This window comes from Spodoptera frugiperda, chromosome 6 (assembly GCF_023101765.2).
Source record: "Spodoptera frugiperda isolate SF20-4 chromosome 6, AGI-APGP_CSIRO_Sfru_2.0, whole genome shotgun sequence".
NCBI classification, from domain to species: Eukaryota; Metazoa; Arthropoda; class Insecta; order Lepidoptera; family Noctuidae; genus Spodoptera; species Spodoptera frugiperda.
Genome location: NC_064217.1, coordinates 3,409,402 through 3,435,589, shown reverse-complemented (window position 1 = coordinate 3,435,589; position 26,188 = coordinate 3,409,402). Strand labels below are relative to the sequence as shown.

Here is a 26,188-nt window from a genome sequence, read left to right as displayed (position 1 = left end):
ATCTCTTTTGGCCTGACGTTTCGTTGTCATGACGCAAGCAGATTCGGCCGTTATTTGCGCGATGTTTAAATTTTATTCTGACACGGAAAAATGTACAATCGCCAAAGTTCACGAGCAAAGAATTACGATAAAAGGTCTTGTGTTGACTCCTCAGTCGGCTTTTGAATAAAGAAAATCGATCTGCCGTTCTCAAATATATAATGTTGCCACGTTTTTCTACGGAGAGTTTATTTTATGTTGATTACTTTTTACATTTCGGATAAAGTCACGGAACAGGAATGTGGGTTACAAGACAAGAAATCAGTTTGAAGAATACTAAGGATCTTTGTGAATGCACTCGCTTCAAATGCTTAAGTCATTTTAGAGTTTCGTTTGTGGAGATATGTATAAATTGTATCACGGAATATATAGCTACAAGGTACATAATGTTGATGTTATATTTTGTTGGAGGCAGTACAACGAACAATTTTAATGCTGAGCGTACAAGACGTGGCTAATTAAGCGCGTACAAAAATAATTAATGAAATTGTGTTGGGCCGGTCCCATTGGGCTCGAGGCCTAATATTGTTCACGCTCTGAAGATCATTACAATAGTGATGTAATGATGTTAGTGCGGTTACTACAGCCCAGATTGAGACACGCATGGATTCTGTTCTCCTGGATCCTGGATGCATTATTAATCGAAGGTTTATCGGACCTCATCGGAAACTATATCTGTAAATGGAGAGTTCTGTAAAGGAACATCTGTTTAGAGGCAATTGAATGTATTGTTAATAAAATTAACTATTATTATAATGATATTTAATGATTTTGGATTCTATTTTTATATTTATATTTAATTCTTAGGATATTTATACTTAGGTCGGCACCCAAAACGTTTTTATCGTTCCATTTCTTAATTGAAAATAAATCAACCTATAACATATTTCTAAGTTCCAGTTTCTCCGTAGAAGTTGACGAGTTTGTTTGTTTGAACGTGCTAACCTCCGGAGCTGAACGGGTGAAACTGCGCGGGAGTTGATAGTTGAATATGAACTTTCTCGATAAGACTCGAATTTTAACTTCTAACGAATTCTACACTATCAGTGGGTAGACACAGGTAGTACAATGATAGTTAATTTTTGGTCTTTAGTTTAGAGTTTTGAGAGTTGGACTTATTATTGAAAAAAAAAAATTGTTTTCGAAACTATCTAAACACATTCACCCAACAATATCACATGGTAATATGTCATAGGTCATATGTCAATCCCAACAATATCACATGGTACTTGGTGCCGAAGTTTTGAAACACAACCGTCATGATACCTCTCCCTCATGGGAAGAGCTACATCATATTAGGTACATTTTGCCAATGGCGGTATTTGATCCCATGAGTTTCGGATGTTTGAGTGTTTCCTAAATATAGACAAGAAAATGTTTTCTTTCTTCAGTTTTATGATTTGAGTTAACTTTTCTTTATTCAATAATGATAAATAAGACTCTTGAGAAAATCGGTGATCTAGAAAGCAAATAATTGTGTTTATGCAATGCAGTGTTATTTCTGACTTTTATACTATTATAAAAGTCGAGTGAAGAGATTTTATTGAAATTAAGTATAAATATATTATAGATTATTTTGCTTTGGTGCGGTGGCTGCCCGGGCAACGTGTAGCGGATTCAATTCTCTTTGTGTGGTCCAAATATTGTTGTTTCGGCTCTGGGTGTCGTGTGTATGTGAACTTGTACGTTTGTAAACGCACCCACAATACAGGAGAAAATGCTAGTGTGGGGCAACGTTAAAAAAATCAGTAACGTGGTTTAAAACGTATGAAATATAGTACTGTAGTTAGGCAATTTTGAAATGTTTTTACTTCAAATAAATGTTACTAGAGTAATTGAATCAAATCTGAGCCACTTAATTTTAATTTCCATTTTGTTGTAGGTCTATTTGTTTGTTCACACGGCTACACATGAAACTAAACATACCAGTATAAACTGACCGTTGAATGTTGGATAAGATCATACGGAGCGAGACCATGATAAACTGGTTTGTATAAGTAGATATGTAACACAATCCTCGGGTATTTTAATTTGTTCTCTATTTATAGAATACGAAGAGATTGCGATAATTAATGTTTTATGTCAATCAAACGATTTTATTTCGTAAACTGATTGTGTTAAGAAGTGTTTTTGCGTAATGCTTATGCTTAGACCTTTAAAACTACGCAACGGATTTTGATGCGGTTGTTTTATATTTATAGATAGAGTGACTTAAGAGGAAGGTTTCATTCATTTAATGAATATGTAGCTGCGGGCTAAAGTTAGAAGACTATAAAAACTTGTCGTGAAAATAAGGTAAAAAAAAAACTCATGTTTACTTCTAAAGATTTTTTAATATTTATGTGTTTAAATTAAAGGAATAAAGTCGTCGTGAGCGTCACACTTGAGGTGTGGACAGCAGTGTGGGTAGGGTCTACTCAGGTCTCCATCAGCAATATGACAGGTGGGATCATCGGTCTCAATTGTACGGCATCTGAAAGAACAATTACTCAATTGTAATTTTGTTACTAGTGTGGCGACACTCTGACAAGTGACAAGTGACAGATGACAGAAGTCGCACATAGACTATCGACGAGCAAATCAACGGATGACGTCACAAATATCCTGCATCGCACATATGAAGTTTACATGCGAGTTAACACGGATAGAAAATCCCAACGAACAACAGTTGGGCAGAAAGCCCGCCAGGCTGATCATCTCGCCTGGTCGGAGGATCCTCCTTTTCTTAGGGAACTTTACTCGCTGTTCCCTAAACTAGTAAAAGAGTAGTGAAGTCCAACTCTTATTCTCCGATCTCCCCAGTCGTAAAAATTTCAAATTCCTAACCCACCAAAAGGCAACTTGGAACCGAGGTATGATGAAAGTAATTTGAGAATTTGTTCAAATGTAGAGAAGTGCAACACTCCTGTAACTCCTCTGGTTGTATGAAAAAACTTGTTGTAATAGACAAACAATGATAAAAACATATCAACACAACACAGAACTCATGTTAAAGTTAAACCCCAATATTGTCAAAGACTGCCTCGTTGGCAGAGTGGTTGCAATTGCGACTGCCGGACAAGGGGTTTCGGGTTCGATTCCCGGGTCGAGATTGCTGGGCTTTTTTTAGTTTTTCGAAAATTTCTCAGTAGTAGCGCGGTGTCTGGCAATAGGCTCACCCCCTATTACATGGGACCTTCAATATAAATTGTAAAAAGTGGGTGTACATTGTACAGTGGCATTACATGCCATAATGTGTACCTCTGCCTATCCTTTCGGGGATAAAGAGCGTGAAGATATAGAAAAAATGTAAACGATAAAAGTCGTAATATACAGGTATAAGGTGTTCTTAAATTATCTGCCGCGGCATTATTGGGATGTAGTGTTGTGTTTGAAGATTACAACGGTGAAGAAATATGGTTTCCCGGACTAGTTCATTCAATTTGAGAACATAAAGAAGTTAAATAAACATTCACTCTACTCTGCATAAAGTGGTTCCCAAATATAGACTAAGTGTCAATATGTCAAACAATTATTGTTATCAATTGTTTACATTGACGAAGCGACAGATACAGTGACAGAGATAGCTATTTTATAACAAATCAAGTAGTTTTTTTGTATGAAAAATATAAATTACTCATAATAAATAATATATTATACTAGCTTCCGCCCGCGACTCCGTCCACGCGGATGTCGGTCTTCGTATATGAATTAAGCAGTATTCGCCTAAGGAGTATTGATTTCGCCATAATAATTAAGGAGATCCCTCTATTGAGCTACTGCTGTTGAGCTCGCGTTCTGTAGTATAAAACTGAAAATTAAGATATTTTTCCAGGATAAAAAGTATCCTATTTTATGCCCAGGATTATAAGGTATAAATATACCAAGTTTCATCGAAATGGAACCGTTAGTTCTCACGTGATGCCTGAACATACAGACAGACAGACAAAAAAAATCACATTTTTGGGTTAGGTATCGATCCAGTAACACCCCCCTGCTATTTATTTTTTTCAATATTTTCAATGTACAGAATTGACCCTTCTACAGATTTATTATATGTATATGTATATAGATTTACTATTGTAATCTTCAAACACAGCACTACCTCCTATTAAAGCCGTGGCAGATACTTTTAAAGCACCTTATATAAACACAGTATATTTGGATTTACAGTATTTTCATAGACCCAGCCATAATCTATACTTAAAACAACGATTAAAAAATATAACTAATCAAACTAATTTAATGATTTCAAATAAACTAATCCCATTAATAAAAAAAAATTACATACTCGTATTGAATTTTTTTTTTACTTTTAAATACAGCTAATAGATTTTTATAGAGCATTTTGATAGATTTTTTATAAAGTATAATTTACTTACGATGCATAAAACAACACCCTTCCACAATAGATTCTGTGACAACTATCAAGAGGAACAACTGAATCACCAAAAGGTATAACGTCATTTATTTCTTTAATGTAACAACCTTCTTTGTCAGCTGTAAATAAAAATAAAACATTATAATCAAATGATGTTTTCTGCTCTTCATCATCATATCAGTCCCAATATGTCCACTGCTGACCATAGGCCTGCCACAATGACTTCTAGAACGGGCGTTAAGGCAACCCGCATGCAGTGGATTCATGATTCATTCATGTTCTTAATACCTAATCGATAAACGTCAATGTATGTTTAAAAAATTTATGATTATAATTAAATCTATTTAAAAATAAATAATATCTTTTTTTGAATAGGCCACAAATCAGCACGTTTCAACGTCAACATTTTATTCTAGATGAGGCCAAAATATTAACTCTTTCTTTAAGGTAGTTGGGTAAAAGAAAGACTTAATTCTATAGCTTTTCTAGAATGTAGGCAATAGTCAAACACCACTCACCTAGTGCTGCAGGCTTGGGAGGAAGCTGGCCTATTATTGTCTTGGCGCTGGCGATCCCAACAACCAAGGTAATGATAAAAATCTTCGATATCATTTTATTGTTCAACACTAGCAACGATGAGCAAAATACTCAAATGTAATGGAATTTTAAAGCGGTTTGAATTATTATTTTTTAAATTTTAAACAGTCACCTATTGCACCAGTATTGAACTACTGTTAAAATGCAGCTGCGAATAATTGTGCTGCACTTAAATAGCAGTTTGATGCTGATAAACTGGTACAATGTCGAGTAACTTGAATAATCCGAATGACCATCGGGCCGTGGGCCGTATTAATTTCAAAACAACTGATTACGCACATAATTAAATATCTTTTTTTATCTTTTAGCCAACCATATAAATTACTAGCCTTATGTCCCGGCTTCGTACGGGCGAACAAATATAAATCAATTATAAAGTAGCATTCAAATGTTTTTTTTTAAATGAGTCTATTAGTTTTTGAGGCAGTTCGTTACAAACATACGTACGTCACATACAAATATTTCCTCTTTACAATATTTTTATAGATAGAGTTAAATGTACATTAAAGATTATTTAGACACCAGTGAAATTCGATAAAGAAAAATATTTTGGGAAATATTTTTCTTTTATATTATGTCATCTACTACGAAACCTTTCATGGGCAAGTCCGACTCGCACTTGGCTGGTTTTCTATAAATGGTCAACTTAGATTCTGGATCTGACACCTTTTCTCAGCTATTGTGACTAATATCTCTTTTAAGGAAAATAAACATATTATTATCACTGAACGTTTTGTCAATTGGGAAGTACAACAAATAAACTGATTAATAATTTATAATAAAATGTTGTTGATTGACGTTGACCTCAGATTAAAAAAGGTTGTTTAAATAAATGCATTATCTTGTTTTTTTGTAACGTCACGCCTTTTATCCTCGAAGAGTAGGCAGAGGTGCATATTACGGCACGCAATGCTTTGTACAATGTTCACCCTCTTTTTACCAATTGTTTTATAAATCCCATGTAAAAGGGGTGAGCCTGGAGTCCGTGCTACAACTGAGAAATTTTCGAAAAACTGAAAAATAGACTAGTAATACTTTGCCCGACACGGGAATCGAAACCGAGACCCCTTTCCCGGCAGTCGCAATTGCGACCACTCTACCAAAGAGGCAGAGGCACTAATATCTTAATACCTAAATAATTATGTATGCAGTGTAACTATTTGGTGGTTAATTAGGTTTGGTGGTAAAGTACAATACAACTAGGGGCGTAGCAAACGCCGTATCTACCGTACCAATTATATAGGGCCCCTGGACCACAGGCCCCCAAGAGTATAAGCATAACATCCTATGTTAAATGGTCCTGAAATAATTCTGGGCTTGTACTTATCAGGGCCTAATTACTAGATTTAAAACTTAACAAATATCGCGTTTATTCGCTATGTGTGTCTGTGTATATCTTTATATTTCCTATATAAGGAAAAAGTAAGAGTACCTAGAGTAAGTACCTAGTATATGGCAATATATATTATTATTGTATTATTTGAATGTACATATATGTAGATGATTAGTAGTTTTGGTATAAATACAAGATCACGGCCACAGTCATTCTATCTTGGACAGCTGCGAGCTACCCTTAAATAGCAGTGCGATAATGGAACATCTTAAAAATTCCGATAGATTTGAGCGACTGTTGAATAATAAAATGTTTTCGACGATTTTTATTATTACCTTGATTGTTGGGACCACCACCGCCGGGGTGGCAATAAGCCGGCGCTCGGCTGGGACATCTGTTGTCTATGTGCCTCCAAAATCTGCACCAGGTGAGTGGTTTTGGTTTAGTATATTTGTTGTACATTCATAATAATAATATTAGTATCGGCAAATAACTGAAAAAAAATGTAGTTCTATCAAAATTGAGTTTGGAGTAGACAAGTGTGCGGTCATGCATGTAAAGCTGAGGAGGGGTTATGTAATCTAAGGGTTTAGAACTCTCAGATTTCACAAACTGAGAGCGCTCTCCGCAAATGATACTTACAAGTACCTGGGTATGTCACACGGATTACGCATTAATGGATCGGACATGAAGCAATCGTTACAGAAGCGCTTCTTTGGCCGCCTGAATAAGATACTGAAAAGTCCAGGTATATTAAAACATCCTTTCACAACCGTGAGGTGTGCAACCTCAGTGAATATTTCCTAAATGTAAACGAGGGAATGAAACGAAAAGTAGCAGCAGTGGACAATGGATTCACTCCACTATCCTTAGCAAAAGAGGACTAGCGCAAACCTGTGGTACTGAGCGTCAATGACCGCAAGGAGGTATGGCAAAGCAAGGAGCTCCACGGACGCTTCTTCCGGGCTGAGTGTAGATTCTCTGGCGTCCGTATCTTGGCTACGATTCAGTAATCTCTTTGGAGAAACTGAAGTATTTGTCTGTGCAATGATGAACGAAGTTATCCTTACGAATAACTACCGGAAATATATTATTAAGGATGAGACTGTTGACATACTCGTATGTCGGGCATGTCATAGTTCTGGTGAATCCATAAGAAATATTTTTTCTGGTTGTGGTCGTTTGGCTAATAGTGAATATTTGCATAGACATAATCAGGTGGCCAAGATTATCTATCAGCAATTTGCTCTGCACTATCGACTTGTTGAGTTTGAGGTTCCATACTACAAGTATGTGCCCGACCCAGTTCTTGAACACGGCCATATCACATTGTACTAGGATCGGTCTATCATCAGTGATAGGACTATTGCAGCCAATAAACCTGATATAGTGGTGATAGACCGACAAGCGTGCCGCATGTTTGATGATAATCGATATCGCTATCCCCCATGACCTCGTGAAAGCTGAGAAAGATAAACAAATAAAATATCTTGACTTGGCTCACGAAGATGTTGATTTCCCAAATTCCTGAGAGCGACTTTATACGTGCAATCCCGTTTTCCTGTTATTCTTGGATTAAACGGACCTGTGGACACTTACCTTTTTAAATATGATGTTATGGAAAAACAATTAGTCATTAGAAATATTTTTTTCAGCTGACAAAGATGGTTGTTACATTAAAGAACTAAATGATTATATACCTTTTGGACACAATGTCACTATTGGAAACTGTATGCAAGTAACATGTGAAGAGACGCTGATGGAATTTGCTACGTAAGTGTTCCATACTCGTATATATAAAACATACTACCTAATATCAGTTATCTTAACAAATGAAACATATTCGACAATATGTATACACTACGCCTCGTAGGTAGACGATGCCTCTACTAATAAGGTAAACATACGTCCTACCTTATTGTCTACTTACATTCTGGTCTTCTACCTTATTGTCCCGCTGTTGAGAAAAACATCTTCTTAGACGGTAAAGAATGAGCATTAATCGCCACACTTGCTCGAGGCAATAATCGCCTGCAATTTGTTCCACGTCCATATTTTTCACGATTCTCAGCGGTAAAACTGCTCTTGGAATATAGTGGTTGGAAACCGGCCCCAGTTCGGAGCAGGAGTTGAGTGGAGAATATCAAACAAAAAAATTAATTCCCATAAAATAATGTAAATTAAAGCACTGCCAATAAAACTAATGAAACAAAAATATTTATACACAATATAATCTGTATAAATGAAACTTCTAACAATATTTTTTTTTAGATGCGGCGTATTCGTCCGTCCCAATTGCGTAGAGGTTCAAGACTTATCTAAACCGTACCCAGAATGCTGCCCTACTGAAAAGTGCGAAGGAGTCGATGATGACACCGAGGCGTCTCATAATAGCTAGGAGGGTAGTGGATGGAGCAATTTATAATTAAGAATGGAAAGATGTAGAAGTACTTTACATAAGAAAAATAGTTCAATGATGATAATTAATATATATAATAATATTCCTAGAGAAATAAGAGAGCTACCTAACACAAAATTTAAAAGAAAATTAAAAGACTGGCTTATTGAAAAGTGCTTCTATACCCTAGAAGAATTTTTTAAGTATAGAATATAATTTTATATGTATTAATAGGGTTATTTAAGTCCTTAAGTTTTCGCATGCCTACTGAAGGCGAAATGTATTTAGCTACATAATTACCTGTTACCACCTTTTTTGTACCATATTTCGGCGAATAAAGATTTATTATTATGTATGTTCTTTACATAATCACGGGACCACGGGGTCCCGGACCTTTGGAAGGCGTACGAGGGGCCGAAGCCAACTCGCAGAGGCCCGTTGAACAATTTTAATCTAAATGTAAGGGGACATCAGCCGGCGATTATCCCTGTATGCACTATGGAAGTACACCAAAGGACAATCCCCGGTTGATGCAGGACTATTGTGAGATATGGTAAAAGGAAATGATAGGGATATGGGTGTGGGTGGCTGTGGAATAGTTAACCGGTTAACTATGGGGACCCCTATGCCCCTGACCAATATTGAAAAATACGGATAAACAGGCAGGGGTTGACTCGCAAACTCAATAATGGGCCCCGGAAACGGCCGCTAGCATGTAGCGACAAGGGAAGCAACATCCGTTGAGCTGCTTGAGGAAGGGGGGGCATCCCACGGCTATCAGAGCAATCCCGGAAGTACGGTCAAGACCCCTACCAGCATCTTACTGGGATACGTCCTTACTCCAAGTGGAGCTGAAGGCAACTCCACTCTTGCGAATCTCCACTCAAACCAGCCGATTAAGGCAAGAGTGAGGTAGGAGAGGCCACTCCGGATAGTCACGAGTACTAACCGGAGTTAAAAAGTAGGGCCTCTCCCGGGAGTCAGGTCCGTGGGGTCGCCACTGCCCAACAGCTCGCCACAAGCTGCCTTGCGGACTTATTATTATTATTATTATTTTTCTTTTCCTTTTTATTAGCTCGGCTTCTGGGCCGGATTTCAGAGTCAGTACGGGCCAAAGCCAAGTGCTAACTCACATGGATGTATCAATTTTAGGTGCGGGTGAACGAAACATTATCTGTTTCGCTTAGGAACTTTCTGACTATGTGGCATGTGTTTAAAATAGCAGCTTTCTGCAGGTTTTGATATGTGTAGGACGGGAGGTCGAGGGTTTTTATGGACTGATGAAGCTGTTTAGGGATGACTCCTGTTGTTGAAAGTACTATAGGGACTATAGTGACGCTGTTAAGTCGCAAGTGCGTATAGTTTTATGTCATCCATATATAGTAGATGATTTATTTTATAAATCATAACTCGCATCGCATACTTCTATTTCTGAAAAAACAATCACTAACGTTTTTTATTATTCTTTGTTACAGCCAGTATTCACTCAGCCGCCACGCCACTGGGATCCATGTTATCGGGGCCTATCATGGAGGCTATAGGCAGGAAGCGCACGTTACAGACGTGTACACTGCCTCTCATCATTGGCTGGATCATCATAGGAAATTATTATAATAAAAATAAAATAAAATAAAATAAAATAATTAATAAATTATTATTATTATTTATTTATTTATTATTTTATTTTATTTTTTATTTTTTATTTATTTATTTTATTTTTTTTCAGTTTTCTTGGTCGGTCTGTATAGAAGGCATTGATTCCCTATATTGTAATTGCATGCCAGATTCTAAAGAACTTAACTTATTTGAGAGGGGGTTTAACGCTAGACAGAACCATAAAGGGCTTAGTGAGTCTCCTTGGAAAATACCTCGCTGGATATTTATGGATTCTGTTGCTATAGTTCCTGTCGGTGTATTTAAGTGAAGTCGGGTTTGCCATGTCCTAATAATGTTTTCCAAAAAGTATATGATATGTGGGTGTATTTTGTAGATGTTTAGAATTTGAAGTAACCAGGAGTGAGGCACTGAGTCATACGCTTTTTTGTAATCAATATACATTGTATATAGATCTTTTTTATGTCGTTGTACGTCTTTAAGAATAACCGAATCTATTATTAATTGCTCTTTACATCCTTGGCTGAATTTCCTGCATCCTTTCTGTTCTTCAATTAATATTTTTTGGCTATCTATGTGTTTATAAATGATTTGAGTTAAGCATGACGTCATTATTTTATAAATTGCTTGCAAACAGGTTATTGGTCTATATTTGGCGGGGTTAATTGTGTCATTTGGGTCTTTCGGCAACATGTAGGTAATTCCTTCGGTTATGTATGAGGGGATGTTACTGGGGTCTTTAATAAAATCGTTAATATGGTTATATAGGTGTGGGTGAATAGTTGTGAATTTCTTGTACCAGTAGTTGTGAATGTGATCGGATCCTGGTGCTTTCCAGTTGTGGGCCTTATTGAGAGCATTATGAAATGTTTGAATGTCAATTTGTTCGAATGGCATTTGCTGGATATTGTTATGTTTAGTTATCTCGGCTTTTATCCACTCTGCTTCATTATTATGACAGACAGAGTTTTCCCATATCCCCGCCCAAAATTGCCGTAGACTTTCTTGTGTAGGGAATGATGTGTGTGTTGTGTTATTTGATAGTGTGTTGTTAGTTGTTAAATTTTTTAATGTCCGGTAAAATTGTTTTTCGTTAGTTTTAAACTGATTATTTTGTGTTTTTCGTAGTGTGCATTTAGTATATCTACATAATCGACTGTTGATTACAGTAAGTTTTTGTTTGAGTGTGTCTAAAAATGTGTTAGTTGTGTGTTAGGTTCTTCATGTGTTGTGTGTGTCCTGTAATCTCTAAGTATCCTGTTAACCTCTTTCTCTAATTTCCTACTCCTATGGCCCTGCATGTAGTACGTCAGCCTTCCTACTTTTTTGTTTTTGCCATTTGGGTTTGTAATCTTTTCGCAGGTTTATTTGATCTTATTATTTTCAGTTTCTTTTACCAAGCTCGGCTACTAAAGTGCCGGATTTGAGGACTAGTACGGGCCGAAGCCAAGTGCTAGTCCAAGGGGTGGGCTTAATTTTAGGATTGGGTATACATGTCGTGGTCTGTATCGTTTAGGAACTTCCTAACAATACGACATGTATTTAAAATGGCTGCTTTCTGGAGACTGTGGTATATATAAGAAGGAAGGGCAAGTGACTGTATGGACTGATGAAGTTGTCTCGGAATTACACCTGTTGTAGATAGGACTATGGGAATTATGGTGACACTGTTGAGTCGCCACATCCTAGTAATTTCATTTTTGAGGTCTGTGTATTTAGAGAGTTTTTCGGCTATTGTGTTTTGAAGGTTGTGTGTGTTTGGTACGGCAATGTCTATGATTTGGGCAGTTTTATTAATTTTATCGATGAGAGTGATATCAGGTCTATTGTAATGAATGGTTTTGTCAGTGAGGATGGCTCGGTCAAAGTATAACTTATGGGATGAGTTTTCAAGTACAGTTTCAGGTTGGTATTTATAGTATGGTACTGGTGGGGTGGAAATAAGATTATATTTTAAAGCTAATTTTTGATGGATAATATTTGCAATTTGGTCATGCCTATGCTTATAATCGGTTTGTACTATGGATTTACAGGCGCCTGTGATATGCTGAATAGTTTCCGATGCACTATTGCAGCGCCTGCAAGTATCAGTCGGTAGGGTGATATGCATGATGTGCTTTTGGTAATTACGCGTTTCTATTACCTGATCCTGAATCGCGATCATGAACCCTTCAGTCTCGGGAAACAATTCACCACGCCTTAACCATTCGTTCGTTCGTTATTATTATTATGTTTGTTCTTTACATAATCACGGGACCACAGGGTCCCGGACCTTTGAAAGGCGTACGAGGAGCCGAAGCCAACTCGCAGAGGCCCATTGAACAATTTTAATCTAAATGTAATGGGACATCAGCCGGCGATTATCCCTGTATGCACTATGGAAGTACACCAAAGGACAATCCCCGGTTGATGCAGGACTATTGTGAGATATGGTAAAAAGAAATGATAGGGATATGGGTGTGGGTGGCTGTGGAATAGTTAACCGGTTAACTATGGGGACTATGGCCCCTGCCCCTGACCAATATTGAAAAATACGGATAAACAGGCAGGGGGTGACTCGCAAACTCAATAATGGGCCCCCTGAAACGGCCGCTAGCATATTATTATTATTATTTACCCCCTTGATCGAAAATATGCAATATTACATTTTAAAACGTTTTTGTGTTTGATTATGTTTTTTTGTTTTGTTTTGTGTTTCAAAAAATGACTGTTAAGGTGCTCCCAAACAGCAGTTATACATATAACTGCTGTGCAAAATAAAACAAAAAAACATAATCAAACACAAAAAAAGTTTTAAAATATAATATTGCATATTTTTGATCAAGGGGGTAAATTGCTCCATGCACTCCCCTCCTAACTATTATGGGACGCCTCGGTGTCATCGTCGACTCCTTCGCACTTTTCAGTAGGGCAGCATTCTGGGTACGGTTTAGATAAGTCTTGAACCTCTACGCAATTGGGACGGACGAATACGCCGCATCTAAAAAAATATTGTTAGAAGTTTCATTTGTGACAGTTTATATTGTATATAAATATTTTTGTTTCATTAGTTTTATTGGCAGTGCTTTAATTTACATTATTTTATTGGAATTGATGTTGTTGTTTGATATTCTCCACTCAACTCTGATCATCTAGTGCCCGTTGGACGTCGATTTCAGGGACACCCTGTATAACGTTAGAGACTGATTTAACATTTGTGTTTAAACAAATTATAACAGTAATTGTAGAGTATGTTACACGCTATTGCAAATGTTATATTGTTACACATTGTTGTATAACGTTATATAACTGCTGTGTGGGAGCACCTTAACAGAATATTGTTTCTTACTATCTTTTGTTTACTTTAAATAAAGTTTTTGGAATATTTAGGTATTTGTGTAATTGCACATTTTTCGTGAACCATGGTGCATTTGTTATAATACAAAAATATTTGTATATTTAAAATATAATTACAAAAATATTTGCACAGACTGTCGTGTCTGTATGTGGTCATATTAGGTTGTTTGAATAGCATCCAAATATATACTAAATTCTAATAGGTTATGCAACACCAGTACTATTTCCCTACTTTGATAAATCATCATCATTAGCCTGTTCTCATCCACCGCTGGACATGGGCCTTTCCAATGACACGCGACTGAGCTCGATTTTCAGCTCTACGCATCCATAATGAAATCCAAATATTCAACCCTTTATACCTAACCAATGGTTTACAGTATACTACCATGTTTGGGCTTGATTAATTTGTGAAATTCAGTTAAAAAGAACACTAAAATTATGCAAATAACTTTTATTTTGGAGGTCGGTGTCAAATAAGAAACAAACAATAATGAGAAACACCGACTTTTGAAATAAAAAGTCAATTTGATCCTTTTAATGTTTTTTTTAACCGACTTTTATCAGCAGAGTCGGTTGTTTGTTTCTTTGTATTTTTTTTATTTAAAAATGGAATGTTTGAATGATATCTAACTTTCAGAAAGAATTGGCTGGTGATAAAAACAGGTCAGCAGCTGTTGGAAGTTAATTAAAACACAAAAAGAGCACTTTGAATACATAAACTTTATTTATTTAAAGTAAACAAGAGGAAGTAGGAAGTAATATCTTGTAACAGTTATGTTTTTTCCAAAATGTTGTAAAATATCGTGTGTACATTAAACATTGGGTAGATGTGGTTTTTTAGCGATATCCTTTATCCTTGTGTTTTGCACCAGGTCTTAGGGCAGCATTCTGGGAACGGTTTAGATGAGTCACCGGCCAACAATTTGCAATTCGGATCAGTATTCGGCTGTGTGCTGCATCTAAAAAATGATTGTTAGAATGTATTAATGTGTTTGTTTAATTAGTTTTATTGGCAGTGCTTTAATTTACATTATTTTATGGGAATTGATTTTAATTTTTGATATTCTCCACTCAACTCCTGCTCCGAACTGGGGCTGGTTTCTAACCACTATATTCCAAGAGGAGTTTTACCGCTGAGAATCGTGAAAAATATGGACGTGGAACAAATTGCAGGCGATTATTGCCTCGAGCAAGTGTGGCGATTAATGCTCATTCTTTACCGTCTAAGAAGATGCTTTTCTCAGCAGCGGGACAATAAGGTAGAAGACCAGAATGTAAGTAGACAATAAGGTAGGACGTATGTTTACCTTAGTAGTAGAGGCATCGTCTACCTACGGGGCACAGTCTACACTGATATTGTCGAATTTTTTTCATTTGTTAATATAACTTTGACTGCCTCGTTGGTCGAGTGGTTGCAACTGCGACTGCCGGGCAAGGGGTCTCGGGTTCGATTCCCGGGTCGGGCGAAGTATTACTGGGCTTTTTTCGGTTTTTCGAAAATTTCACAGTGGTAGCACGGAGTCTGGAAATGTGCCCGGTATATGGCAATAGGCTCACCACCTATTACATGGGACTCACAATATAAATTGTGAAAAGTGGGTGTACACAGTGGCATTACGTGCCATAATGTGCACCTCTGCCTGCCCCTTCGGGGATTAAAGGTGTGGCGATATGTATGTATGTATTGTTAATATAACTGACATTAGGTAGTATGTTTTTATGTATATTAATGAGTTTGGATTACTTACGCAGAATAGAACGTTCGCTCCTCTTTACATACTACTTCCATACAGTGTCCAGCAATGTTACTGCGTCCATAAGGTATAACATCATTTATTTCTTTAATGTAACAACCTTTTTTGTGAGCTGAAAAAGAAAACCAAATGACTAATTTTTTTACGAACATGTTTGTAAAAGGAAATAATCCTATAAAATAAAAAGTTTGCTTATGTAACATAAAATTAAAATACATGATCATGTATTTTTTGTACATTATATATATATATGTAAATATCAAAACTTATTAAATATCTAATTTGATATTAATATGTTCGTTCTATTCCTTTCTCCGGACCACAGGGTCCCGGCCCTTTGGAAGGCGTACGAGGATTCGAAGCCAACTCGCAGAGGCCCGTGGAACAATTTTAATCTTAATCTAAATGACATCAGCCGGCGATTATCCCTGTATGCACTATTGAAGTGCACCAAAGGACAATCCCCGGTTGATGCAGGAATCAGAGGCCCGTTGAACAATTAAATGACATCAGCCGGCGATTATCCCTGTATGCACTATTGAAGTGCACCAAAGGACAATCCCCGGTTGATGCAGGACTATTGTGAGATATGGTGAAAAGAAATGATAGGGATATGGGTGTGGGTGGCTATGGAATAGTTAACCGGTTAACTATAGGGTACTATGGCCCCTGCCCCTGACCAATATTGAAAAATACGGATAAACAGGCAGGGGGTGACTAGCAAACTCAATTACTGTGCCCCCGAAAACGGCCACTAGCATGTAGCGACTAGGGGGCAACATACGTTGAGCTGCCTGAGGAAGGATAGGCATCCACGGCTGCCAAAGCAATCCTGGAAGTACGGTCAAGACCCCTCCTAGCATCTTACTGGGATACATCCTTCCCCCGAGTTGGAGTTGAAGGCAATTCCACTCTTGCGAATCTCCACTCAAACCAGCCGGTTAAGGCACGTATGAGGTAGGAGAGGCCTCTCCGGTTAGTCACAGGTACTAACCGGAGTCGAAAAATAGGGCCTCTCCCGGGAGTCAGGTCCGTGGGGTCGCCACTGCCCAACATCTTGCCACAAGCTGCCTTCTTATTAATATTATTATTGTAAAAGGATAATAAAAGCACAACAGATAAATACAAAAACCACTCACCTAGTGCTGCAGGTTTGGGAGGAGCCTGGCCTATTGCTGTTGCTTCGCGGGCGATCCCAACAATCAAGGTAATAATAAAAATCTTCGAAAACATTTTATTGTTTAACAGTCGCTCAAATCAAACGAAATTTTAATGATGTCCGAATATGGCACTGCTATTTAGGTGTAATTTGCAGCTGTCTAAGATATGGAATGAGTAGTCGATGGATGAGATCTTGTATTTATACCCAAACCACTGATTACCTACTTATTTAAATATGTGACAAAAAATTATATAGTATGTATATTCTAGGTATATTCTTAATACGGATAAACAGGAAATCTAAAGATATACACATATCGAATAAACGCGATATTTGTCAAGATTCAAATCTACTAATTAGGTCCTGATAAGTACAAGCCCAGATTTTTTTCAGGACCATATAACAAATGATGTTAAGCTTAAATAATGGAAAAAGTTGATTTTTTTCTTGACTGCAAGATTGGTGCAGTGGTTTTATGAGGGGGATCATCTAATTACTTCTTCCGCATTGGGTAATGAGTGTCAGACTCCTTAATGATGAACTTTTATAAAAACGATCACCTCTATTTTGACCCCTTTTTATTTTTTTCAGGGGGTATATCATCCAATGACTTCTCTCGCCAGGGAAAGGCTAGAGGGAGTGTCAGACTCTTACTCACTAAAAACCACCCCGTTCCTACTCCTGCTTGTCAAGCCGGAGCCCCGGTAAACCCGCTAGGTAGTCCGCAGCTCCGGATTAGGCATCAGCCCTACTGGGCCCCATCTGTGATGTTCTGATGGCTCTTTGAGGCGCGCGGAACGGAACGCGCCTCACGCACGGGTCTGGTTCGGCGACTTACTACACTTACGGTGGTAAAGTGAATATACAGTCCGAATTTCATGTTCATGTATCTATTGTTACTAAACACAATAAGACTCGTAATATTCAAGGCGGGAGAAGTCATGGATTTTCCGCCTTGAATTAAGAAGGGATTCTAATAAATTTTCACAATTTATGTTGTAAGTCCCTTGTCCCGGTGGTGAGCCTATTGCCATATACCGGTCAATTTTCGAAAAACCGAAAAAAGCCTAGTAATACTTTGCCCGACCCGGGAATCGAACCCGAGACCCCTTGCCGACCCTCGAGGTTGAATAATTTGTATTGATGACAACTTTACACCTAGGAGGAGCAGGACTGTCATTAAGGGTCTGATGATGAAGAAGTGTAATTGCTACGGGAACCCTTGAACGGTTTAGAGTATACTACCATGTTTGGGCTTGATTAATTTGTGAAATTCAGTTAAAAAGAACATGGTGAAAATAACTTTTATTTTGGAGGTCGGTGTCAAATAAGAAACAAACAATAATGAGAAACACCAACTTTGGAAATAAAAAGTCAATTTGATCCTTTTAATGTATTTTTAACCGACTTTTATCAGCAGAGTCGGTTGCTTTTTTTATTTAAAAATGGAATGTTTGAATGATATCTAACTTTCAGAAAGAATTGGCTGGTGATAAAAAACAGGTCAGCAGCTGTTGGAAGTTAATTAAAACACAAAAAGAGCACTTTGAATACATAAACTTTATTTAAAGTAAACAAGAGGAAGGAGCAAGTAATATCTAGTAACAGTTATGTTTTTTCCAAAATGTTGTAAAATATTATATACAATAATAGTATAAATATGTGGCATATAATACATTAAACATTGGGTAGATGTGATTTTTTAGCGATATCCTTTAGTCTTATGCGCACTGGAGGACAGGGCAGCATTCTGGGTACGGTTTAGATAAGTCACCAACCAATTTGCAATTTGGAATAGTATTCGCCTGTGCGCTGCATCTAAAAATGGTTGTTAGAAGTTTCATAAGTAACAATTTATACTGTGTATAAATGCAACGGGACAATAAGGGGAGAAGACAAGAATATGAGTAGACAATAAGGTAGGACGTATGTTTCACCTCAGTAGTAGGTGCATCGTCTATCTACGAGGTATAGTCTATACTGCTAACTGACATTAGGTAGTATGTTTTTATGTATATGAGTATGGATTACTTACGAAAAATAGTTTAGCAGCTCCTTTCCACATACTACTTGCGTACAGTCTCCAAGAGTCACATTACCTCCATAAGGTATAACATCATTTATGTCTTCAATGTAACAACCTTCTTTGTGAGCTGAAAAAGAAAACCAAATGATTAATTTTATAAATAAAAAGTTTGCTTATGCAACATAAAATTAAAATAGCAGCTGTTGGAACATTAAAATACATGATCATGTACTTTTTAATACATTATATACATATGTAAATATACCTAATTCGATATTAATATTTATTTAAAACATTCTAAAATTATATTTTTAAACATTACTTATAAAAATAAAAAACAAAATAACATTTAAAAATATAAAAATAGGAGCCGACCAGTAGCGGGAGCATGGTCCAAGCTACCGGTGGTTAGGGCTCCAGAGACAGGAACCTCCTCACAATACGTGCCGTTTCGAGGAAAAATTATAGAAAAAATAAATAATGTTTCCATATATTTATTTAAAACACTCTAAAATTATATTTTTAAACATTACTTATAAAACTAAAAAACAAAATAACATTTAAAAATATAAAAATAGGAGCCGACCAGTAGCGGGAGCATGGTCCAAGCTACCGGTGGTTAGGGCTCCAGAGACAGAAACCTTCTCACAATACGTGCGGTTTCGAGGAGTACTGCCTTCTGCATCAGGCCCTTGATCCATCCGCCCAACCCCAGCCTCCTAAGGTGGTTGTCGAGGCTGTTGGGTATTAATCCGTTGGCCGACACGACTATCGGCACAACGATAGCCGAATCCACATTCCACATGTCGAAAACCTCGTGAGCCAAGTCAAGATATTTTATTTGTTTATCTTTTTCAGCTTTCACGAGGTTCTCGTCATGAGGGATGGTGATATCGATTATCATCGTGCGGCGCGCTTGTCGGTCTATCACCACTATATCAGGTTTATTGGCTACAATAGTCCTGTCACTGATGATAGACCGATCCTAGTACAATGTGATATGGCCGTTTTCGAGAACTGGATCGGGCGCATACTTGTAGTATGGAACCTCAAACTCAACAAGTTGGTAGTGCAAAGCAAGTTGCTGGTGGATAATCTTGGCCACCTGATTATGTCTATGCAAATATTCACCATTAGCCAAACGACCACAACCAGAAATTATATGTCTTATGGATTCACCAGGACTATGACATGCCCGACATATGTCAACGGTCCCATCCTTAATAATATATTTCCGGTAGTTATTCGTAAGGATAACTTCGTCCATAATTGCACAGACAAATCCTTCAGTTTCTCCAAAGAGATTACTGAATCGTAGCCAAGACGCCAGAAAATCTACACTGGGTCCATGAAGGGCCCGGAAGAAGCGTCCGTGGAGCTCCTTGCTATGCCATACCTCCTTGCGGTCATTGACGCTCAGTACCACAGGTTTACGCCAGTTCTCTTTTGCTAAAGATAGTGGAGTGAATCCATTGTCCACTGCTGCTACTTCTCGATGCATACCCTTGTTTACTTTCAGGAAATATTCCCTGAGGTTGCACACCTCACGGTTATGAAGGGTCTTATTATTAGGTTTATTAATATGTGTTTTTAAGGTTAAAACCTCACCCGTTTCTGGGGAATTATACCAAAATTGCGGGCTTTTGGCCAAAGCAACTTTGGGGATGAAATAATAATAAAATAAAAAAAGTAAAAAAAAACAAATAAAATTAATAAAATAAAAAAAAAGTAAAAATAAAAAAACAAATAAATACTAAAACAACTCACCTAGTGCTGCAGGTTTGGGAGCAGGCCGGCCTATTGCTGTCGCTGCGCTGGCGATCCCAACAATCAAGGTAATAATAAAAATCTTCGAAAACATTTTATTGTTTAACAGTCGCTCAAATCAAACGAAATTTTAAAGATGTCCGAATATGGCACTGCTATTTAGGTGTAATTTGCAGCTGTCCAAGATATGGAATGAGTAGTCGATGGATGAGATCTTGTATTTATACCCAAACCACTGATTACCTACTTATTTAAATATGTGACAAAAAATTATATAGTATGTATATTCTAGGTATATTCTTAATACGGATAAACAGGAAATCTAAAGATTTACACAAACACACATATCGAATAAACGCGATATTTGTCAAGATTCAAATCTACTAATTAGGTCCTGATAAGTACAAGCCCAGATTTTTTTCAGGACCATATAACAAATGATGTTAAGCTTAAATAATGGAAAAAGTTGATTTTTTTCTTGACTGCAAGATTGGTGCAGTGGTTTTATGAGGGGGATCATCTAATTACTTCTTCCGCATTGGGTAAAGAGTGTCAGACTCCTTAATGATGAACTTTTATAAAAACGATCACCTCTATTTTGACCCCTTTTTATTTATTTATTTTTTTCAGGGGGTATATCATCCAATGACTTCTCTCGCCAGGGAAAGGCTAGAGGGAGTGTCAGACTCTTACTCACTAAAAACTACCCCGTTCCTACTCCTGCTTGTCAAGCCGGAGCCCCGGTAAACCCGCTAGGTAGTCCGTAGCTCCGGATTAGGCATCAGCCCTACTGGGCCCCATCTGTGATGGTCTGATGGATCTTTGAGGCGCGCGGAATGGAACGCGCCTCACGCACGGTTCTGGTTCGGCGACTTACTACACTTACGGTGGTAAAGTGAATATACAGTCCGAATTTCATGTTCATGTATCTATTGTTTTTGACCCGGGAATCGAACCCGAGACCCCTTGCCGACCCTCGAGGTTGAATAATTTGTATTGATGACAACTTTACACCTAGGAGGAGCAGGACTGTCATTAAGGGTCTGATGATGAAGAAGTGTAATTGCTACGGGAACCCTTGAACGGTTTACAGTATACTACCATGTTTGGGCTTGATTAATTTGTGAAAATCAGTTAAAAAGAACACTAAAATGGTGAAAATAATTTTATTTTGGAGGTCGGTGTCAAATAAGAAACAAACAATAATCACTGGTCTACAAATTTTGACTTTAAAAAAGTATTCTTCGAGCAAAGTAGTTTTTTTTATTTATCTTGACACGCTGGTAACGAAAACAATAATTATTTAGATAAATTAGTTTCCATTTATTAGAAACGAAATGATGTTTTTTTGCCACTCAGCCAATTTCTCAAACCTGTAGCACACGGATTGCAGCAGAAATGTGAAACCCAGCTTTTGTCCTGGTGTGATATGTCTTTGTTAAAATAGTAAGAATAGGCTTTTTTATCATAGGCGATAGGTATAGAACACCTTTGTTTACTAAATATCAGTTTCACTTTTTTTCACTTTTAGCACATTTATTATTCAGTAATACAGACCAGAGCACTAAAGTACGATATTTTTTTACATTTGATGCCAACTAACAAAGTTAATCGTAAAACTTAAACTAATAAATTACGGTACTTTTACTTATCAAATCGTATTTAGCATGTATAGACAAGCAAATATTAGTTAAAATTATTTCGGATACTTTTTCATTGTAGACTAGTGTAATGAGAAACACCGAATTTCGAAATAAAAAGTCAATTTGATCCTTTTAATGTTTTTTTAACCGACTTTTATCATCGGAGGCGGTTGTTTGTTTCTTTGTATTTGTTTATTTAAAAATGAAATGTTTGAATGATATCTAACTTACAGAAAGAATTGGCTGGTGATAAAAACAGGTCAGCAGCTGTTGGAAGTAATTAAAACACAAAAAGAGCACTTTGAATACATAAACTTTATTTAAAGTAAACAAGAGGAAGGAGCAAGTAATATCTAGTAACAGTTATGTTTTTTCCAAAAATGTTGTAAAATATTATATACAATAATAGTATAAATATGTGGCATATAATACATCAAACATTGGGTAGATGTGATTTTTTAGCGATATCCTTTAGTCTTAGGCGCACTGGAGGACAGGGCAGCATTCTGGGTACGGTTTAGATAAGTCACCAACCAATTTGCAATTTGGAATAGTATTCGCCTGTGCGCCGCATCTAAAAATAGTTGTTAGAAGTTTCATAAGTAATAGTTTATACTGTGTATAAATGCAACGGGACAATAAGGTAGAAGACCAGAATGTAAGTAGACAATAAGGTAGGACGTATGTTTCACCTCAGTAGTAGGTGCATCGTCTATCTACGAGGCATAGTCTACACTGCTAACTGACATTAGGTAGTATGTTTTTATGTATATGAGTATGGATTACTTACGAAAAATAGTTTAGCAGCTCCTTTCCACATACTACTTGCGTACAGTCTCCAAGAGTCACATTGCCTCCATAAGGTATAACATCATTTATGTCTTTAATGTAACAACCTTCTTTGTGAGCTGAAAAAGAAAACCAAATGATTAATTTTATAAATAAAAAGTTTGTTTATGCAACATAAAATTAAAATACATGATCATGTACTTTTTAGTACATTATATACATATGTAAATATACCTAATTTGATATTAATATTAATTTAAAACATTCTAAAATTATATTTTTAAACATTACTTATAAAAATAAAAAACAAAATAACATTTAAAAATATAAAAATAGGAGCCGACCAGTAGCGGGAGCATGGTCCAAGCTACCGGTGGTTAGGGCTCCAGAGACAGGAACCTCCTCACAATACGTGCCGTTTCGAGGAAAAATTATAGAAAAAATAAATTATTATTATTAAGTTTATTAATATGTGTTTTTAAGGTTAAAAACTCACCCGTTTCTGGGGAATTATACCAAAATTGCGGGCTTTTGGCCAAAGCAACTTTGGGGATGAAATAAATAATAAAATAAAAAAAGTAAAAAAACAAATAAAATAAAAAAAAGTAAAAATAAAAAAACAAATAAATACTAAAACCACTCACCTAGTGCTGCAGGTTTGGGAGCATGCCGGCCTGATATTATCCCTGCGCTGGCGATGCCAACAATCAAGGTAATAATAAAAATCTTCGAAAACATTTTGTTGTTCAACAGTCGCTCAAATCTACTGTTTGGGTGTAGTTTGCAGCTGTTCAACATGGAATGAAAAAAAACAACCACTCGAAAACTCGATGGCCGTGATCTTTTATTTATACCAAAACTACTGATTACCTACTTTATTTATTAACATTAAAATAATCTAATAGGTATATTCTTATTTTTTCCTTGTAACGGACATCTGAAGGTAAAATCCCAACAACAAAATGGAACGTGTTAAGGAAAAGTCACGTTATAATAACAAAGATACTATTTGTACGCATCGTCATTTGGTCGTATTTGGTTGTGTGCATAGCATACAAATATAATATGCTAATAAATTATGCAACACGATTACTCGTACTATGTACCTACTTTGATAAATAATATGTTTAATGTTCAAGTTTAGAGTTATTTTCAACCGACTTCCCAAAAAGGAGGAGGTTCTCAATTCTGTTTTTTTTTAATATATTGCCCCACACTAGGATTTTCTCCTGTGTCGTGAGTGCGTCTACAAACATACAAGTTCACATACACATGATATCCAGACCCGAAACAACAATTTGTGGATCACACAAAGAATTGCCCCGTGCGGGAATCGAACCCGCCACCCGCAGCGGGAGCCAGTTGCACAGCCACCGCACTAACCGAAATTCAACCGGTATATGTTTTTTCTATGTATATTCACTGATTAAGTCGAGGTACAAGTGCGATGCCGGCCTTTTGAGGGTTAGGACTTTAAGGGTTGTTGGGGAATCGGGGATTGGGAAGCTTGGGAAGGGGGGAGTTGGGCATCAGGTAACCTGACTTACAACGCAAGCGTTGTTTCACGTCGGTTTTCAGTGAGGGTGTGGTATCACTTCGGTCGCGCCGCCCCATTCGTGCCGAAGCATGGCTCTCCCCCACTTGAACTTGTTTCGTAAGTGACCGCTGAAGACGCTGCAAAATTAGTCATACATAAAATTGACTTCTTAGCTATAGAAGATCGACTAATATTATTGCTTTAAACTCATTGTAGAGCAGGTATGGTACTGGTAAGAGTTTGTTCCCGTTTTTTGGCAGACGTACCTACTCTTTCGAGGAATAGCAGTCGTGTTAGTACCTACGTACGGTTTTACAGAAACGAACTTTACAACTAACGTACGTAGCAACTTAGTGGTAGTTTAGTGAAACTAATTTATCGAGTTTAGACTATGTAGGTACTTCCAAGTAGTAAGCCTTAGTTTCGATTTCCCAGTAGGAAGAATTATTCAGTTTATTAACTTACAAATTATCTGTAATATCTACACACAATATTTAATTTATTTTCTCTTGAAAATTAATTGTGTTAGTTAGTTTAAACCTGAAACAATAAAAAAATAATGTAGAAAAATACTTCAAATTATCCGTCATAATAAAAACTGAATGTGAAGAAAATACTGGAAAACGTAGATATACATAGTAGGAATTAAATATACGTTGTTATATGCCATCAGACGTCGCGGCAGGCGCAGAAGGAGATGGCAGGATGAACTTGACACCTACTATAAGGATTGGACGCAGAAAGCTCTGCACAGAGAGGAGTGGAAAGAAGGTAGGGAGGCCTTGGCCCAGGAGTTATACGCCATAGTAAAAAACACCATCAGTAATTGATAACAATAACGTCAGTGGCACCCGAAACCTTAAAGCACCAGCACCGCAATCGTTAACCAACGATCAAATAAAGTAACAACTCGATTCCTATACAAATATGAAATCAACAAACCATGCAACAATATTTACTGCGCATTCAACAAAATTGTTTTAAACTGATGAATTTCACAAACGCCAGGTATCTTCTGAAGTTTTGAATACTTGGTCTCTCCGATTCCCTCCCGAATTGACCTTTACGGTTCCTCTCACTCCGGAAAACGCGATACTTTACAGGATTATAACTCCATGAGGGCCGGTCATGTAAATAAAAAATATTAATACTTATCTCCCCTCTTTACGGTACATTTCCCTTTGAACGATGACCCTCCGGTCGATTATTGTTTTAAATGTAGAACACTGATGTTCGGTTCCAACTTGCTTTTTTTTCCTTTTCGGCATGTCAGAAATGTTTTTGTGTATTTTAATATTTTTTTTTCGGTTACACAATGGCAATGGTTTTGTTCTTGGTTTTGCTCTAAAAATTATGCTTTGATGCTTCAGCAAGGCTGCGTGTATGTTTACTATTCACATATACACCATAATTGTCGTTTTCTAAAACATTATTTTATTTAAGGAAGCGACGAAGTTTCGCTGATGGTAAAGAGGTCTATTCCTGACATTTAATGTTATGACCTTCACAAACTACAAATATTGTGTACAGAAACTCGGGGCGCGTCATTGACAAAACTTGGCAACCACCTCGTTAACCTTAGATGTCGGTCATCAAAACATAACTGTCCAGAGAGTCCCAAACTTGTTGGAAACAAAACTGCGAACAAGAACAACTAAGTTTTACGAGTTGTAAGATGCGTTTGTTTGCATATTTTGTGTACCTTGTCCCTTCTGTTTGTTCCCGTCTCCGAGTATACTGGTCTAACCTTCCTTAATTTTAGTATAAAAGATGTTTATTTTGGAAAAGGTAAGCAGATATCTATTTCTAGTAAACCCAAGATTTCATAAT

General features: G+C 36.9%; 3 protein-coding genes across 6 annotated transcripts; 1 reads left to right on the top strand and 2 right to left on the bottom strand.

The window, feature by feature from the left end:
* Positions 1–2,352: 2,352 nt before the first annotated feature.
* LOC126910766 (uncharacterized) lies at positions 2,353–23,653 on the bottom strand. 3 transcript variants are annotated; one of them, XM_050694366.1, is made up of 3 exons: positions 23,466–23,653; positions 4,401–4,518; positions 2,353–2,512 (listed from the first exon to the last, which is right to left on the bottom strand). In XM_050694366.1, the coding sequence occupies exons 1-3, from the start codon at positions 23,617–23,619 to the stop codon at positions 2,386–2,388; spliced, it is 399 nt and encodes a 132-aa protein (XP_050550323.1). In that variant the 5' UTR covers positions 23,620–23,653; the 3' UTR covers positions 2,353–2,385. The 3 variants fall into 3 exon arrangements, with proteins under 3 accessions (XP_050550323.1, XP_050550325.1, XP_050550324.1); XM_050694368.1 differs by lacking the exon at positions 23,466–23,653 and adding an exon at positions 4,918–5,233; XM_050694367.1 differs by lacking the exons at positions 2,353–2,512; positions 4,401–4,518 and adding exons at positions 22,327–22,606; positions 22,823–22,940 and having other exon boundaries at positions 23,466–23,652.
* Positions 6,562–10,064, top strand: LOC126910765 (uncharacterized). The gene is made up of 3 exons (XM_050694365.1): positions 6,562–6,756; positions 7,985–8,102; positions 8,601–10,064. The coding sequence occupies exons 1-3, from the start codon at positions 6,588–6,590 to the stop codon at positions 8,725–8,727; spliced, it is 414 nt and encodes a 137-aa protein (XP_050550322.1). The 5' UTR covers positions 6,562–6,587; the 3' UTR covers positions 8,728–10,064.
* Positions 14,381–20,531, bottom strand: LOC126910767 (uncharacterized). 2 transcript variants are annotated; one of them, XM_050694370.1, is made up of 3 exons: positions 20,390–20,531; positions 15,429–15,546; positions 14,381–14,639 (listed from the first exon to the last, which is right to left on the bottom strand). In XM_050694370.1, exons 1-3 carry the CDS (start codon positions 20,481–20,483, stop codon positions 14,531–14,533), a joined length of 321 nt encoding a protein of 106 aa, XP_050550327.1. In that variant the 5' UTR covers positions 20,484–20,531; the 3' UTR covers positions 14,381–14,530. The 2 variants fall into 2 exon arrangements, with proteins under 2 accessions (XP_050550327.1, XP_050550326.1); XM_050694369.1 differs by lacking the exon at positions 20,390–20,531 and adding an exon at positions 16,574–17,628.
* Positions 23,654–26,188: the final 2,535 nt, after the last annotated feature.

Coding starts and splice junctions, on each gene's coding strand:
- LOC126910765 (XM_050694365.1), top strand. CDS start 6,588: ATGGAACATCTTAAAAATTCCGATAGATTTGAGCGACTGTTGAATAAT. Junction 6,757..7,984: donor GCCTCCAAAATCTGCACCAG/GTGAGTGGTTTT, acceptor TATTTTTTTCAG/CTGACAAAGATGGTTGTTAC. Junction 8,103..8,600: donor ACGCTGATGGAATTTGCTAC/GTAAGTGTTCCA, acceptor ATTTTTTTTTAG/ATGCGGCGTATTCGTCCGTC.
- LOC126910767 (XM_050694370.1), bottom strand. CDS start 20,483: ATGTTTTCGAAGATTTTTATTATTACCTTGATTGTTGGGATCGCCAGC. Junction 15,547..20,389: donor TCCCAAACCTGCAGCACTAG/GTGAGTTGTTTT, acceptor TTTCTTTTTCAG/CTCACAAAAAAGGTTGTTAC. Junction 14,640..15,428: donor GAGCGAACGTTCTATTCTGC/GTAAGTAATCCA, acceptor ATCATTTTTTAG/ATGCAGCACACAGCCGAATA.
- LOC126910766 (XM_050694366.1), bottom strand. CDS start 23,619: ATGTTGAACAGCTGCAAACTACACCCAAACAGTAGATTTGAGCGACTG. Junction 4,519..23,465: donor TCCCAAACCTGCAGCACTAG/GTGAGTGGTTTT, acceptor TTTTATTTACAG/CTGACAAAGAAGGTTGTTAC. Junction 2,513..4,400: donor AGGGTGTTGTTTTATGCATC/GTAAGTAAATTA, acceptor TTGTTCTTTCAG/ATGCCGTACAATTGAGACCG.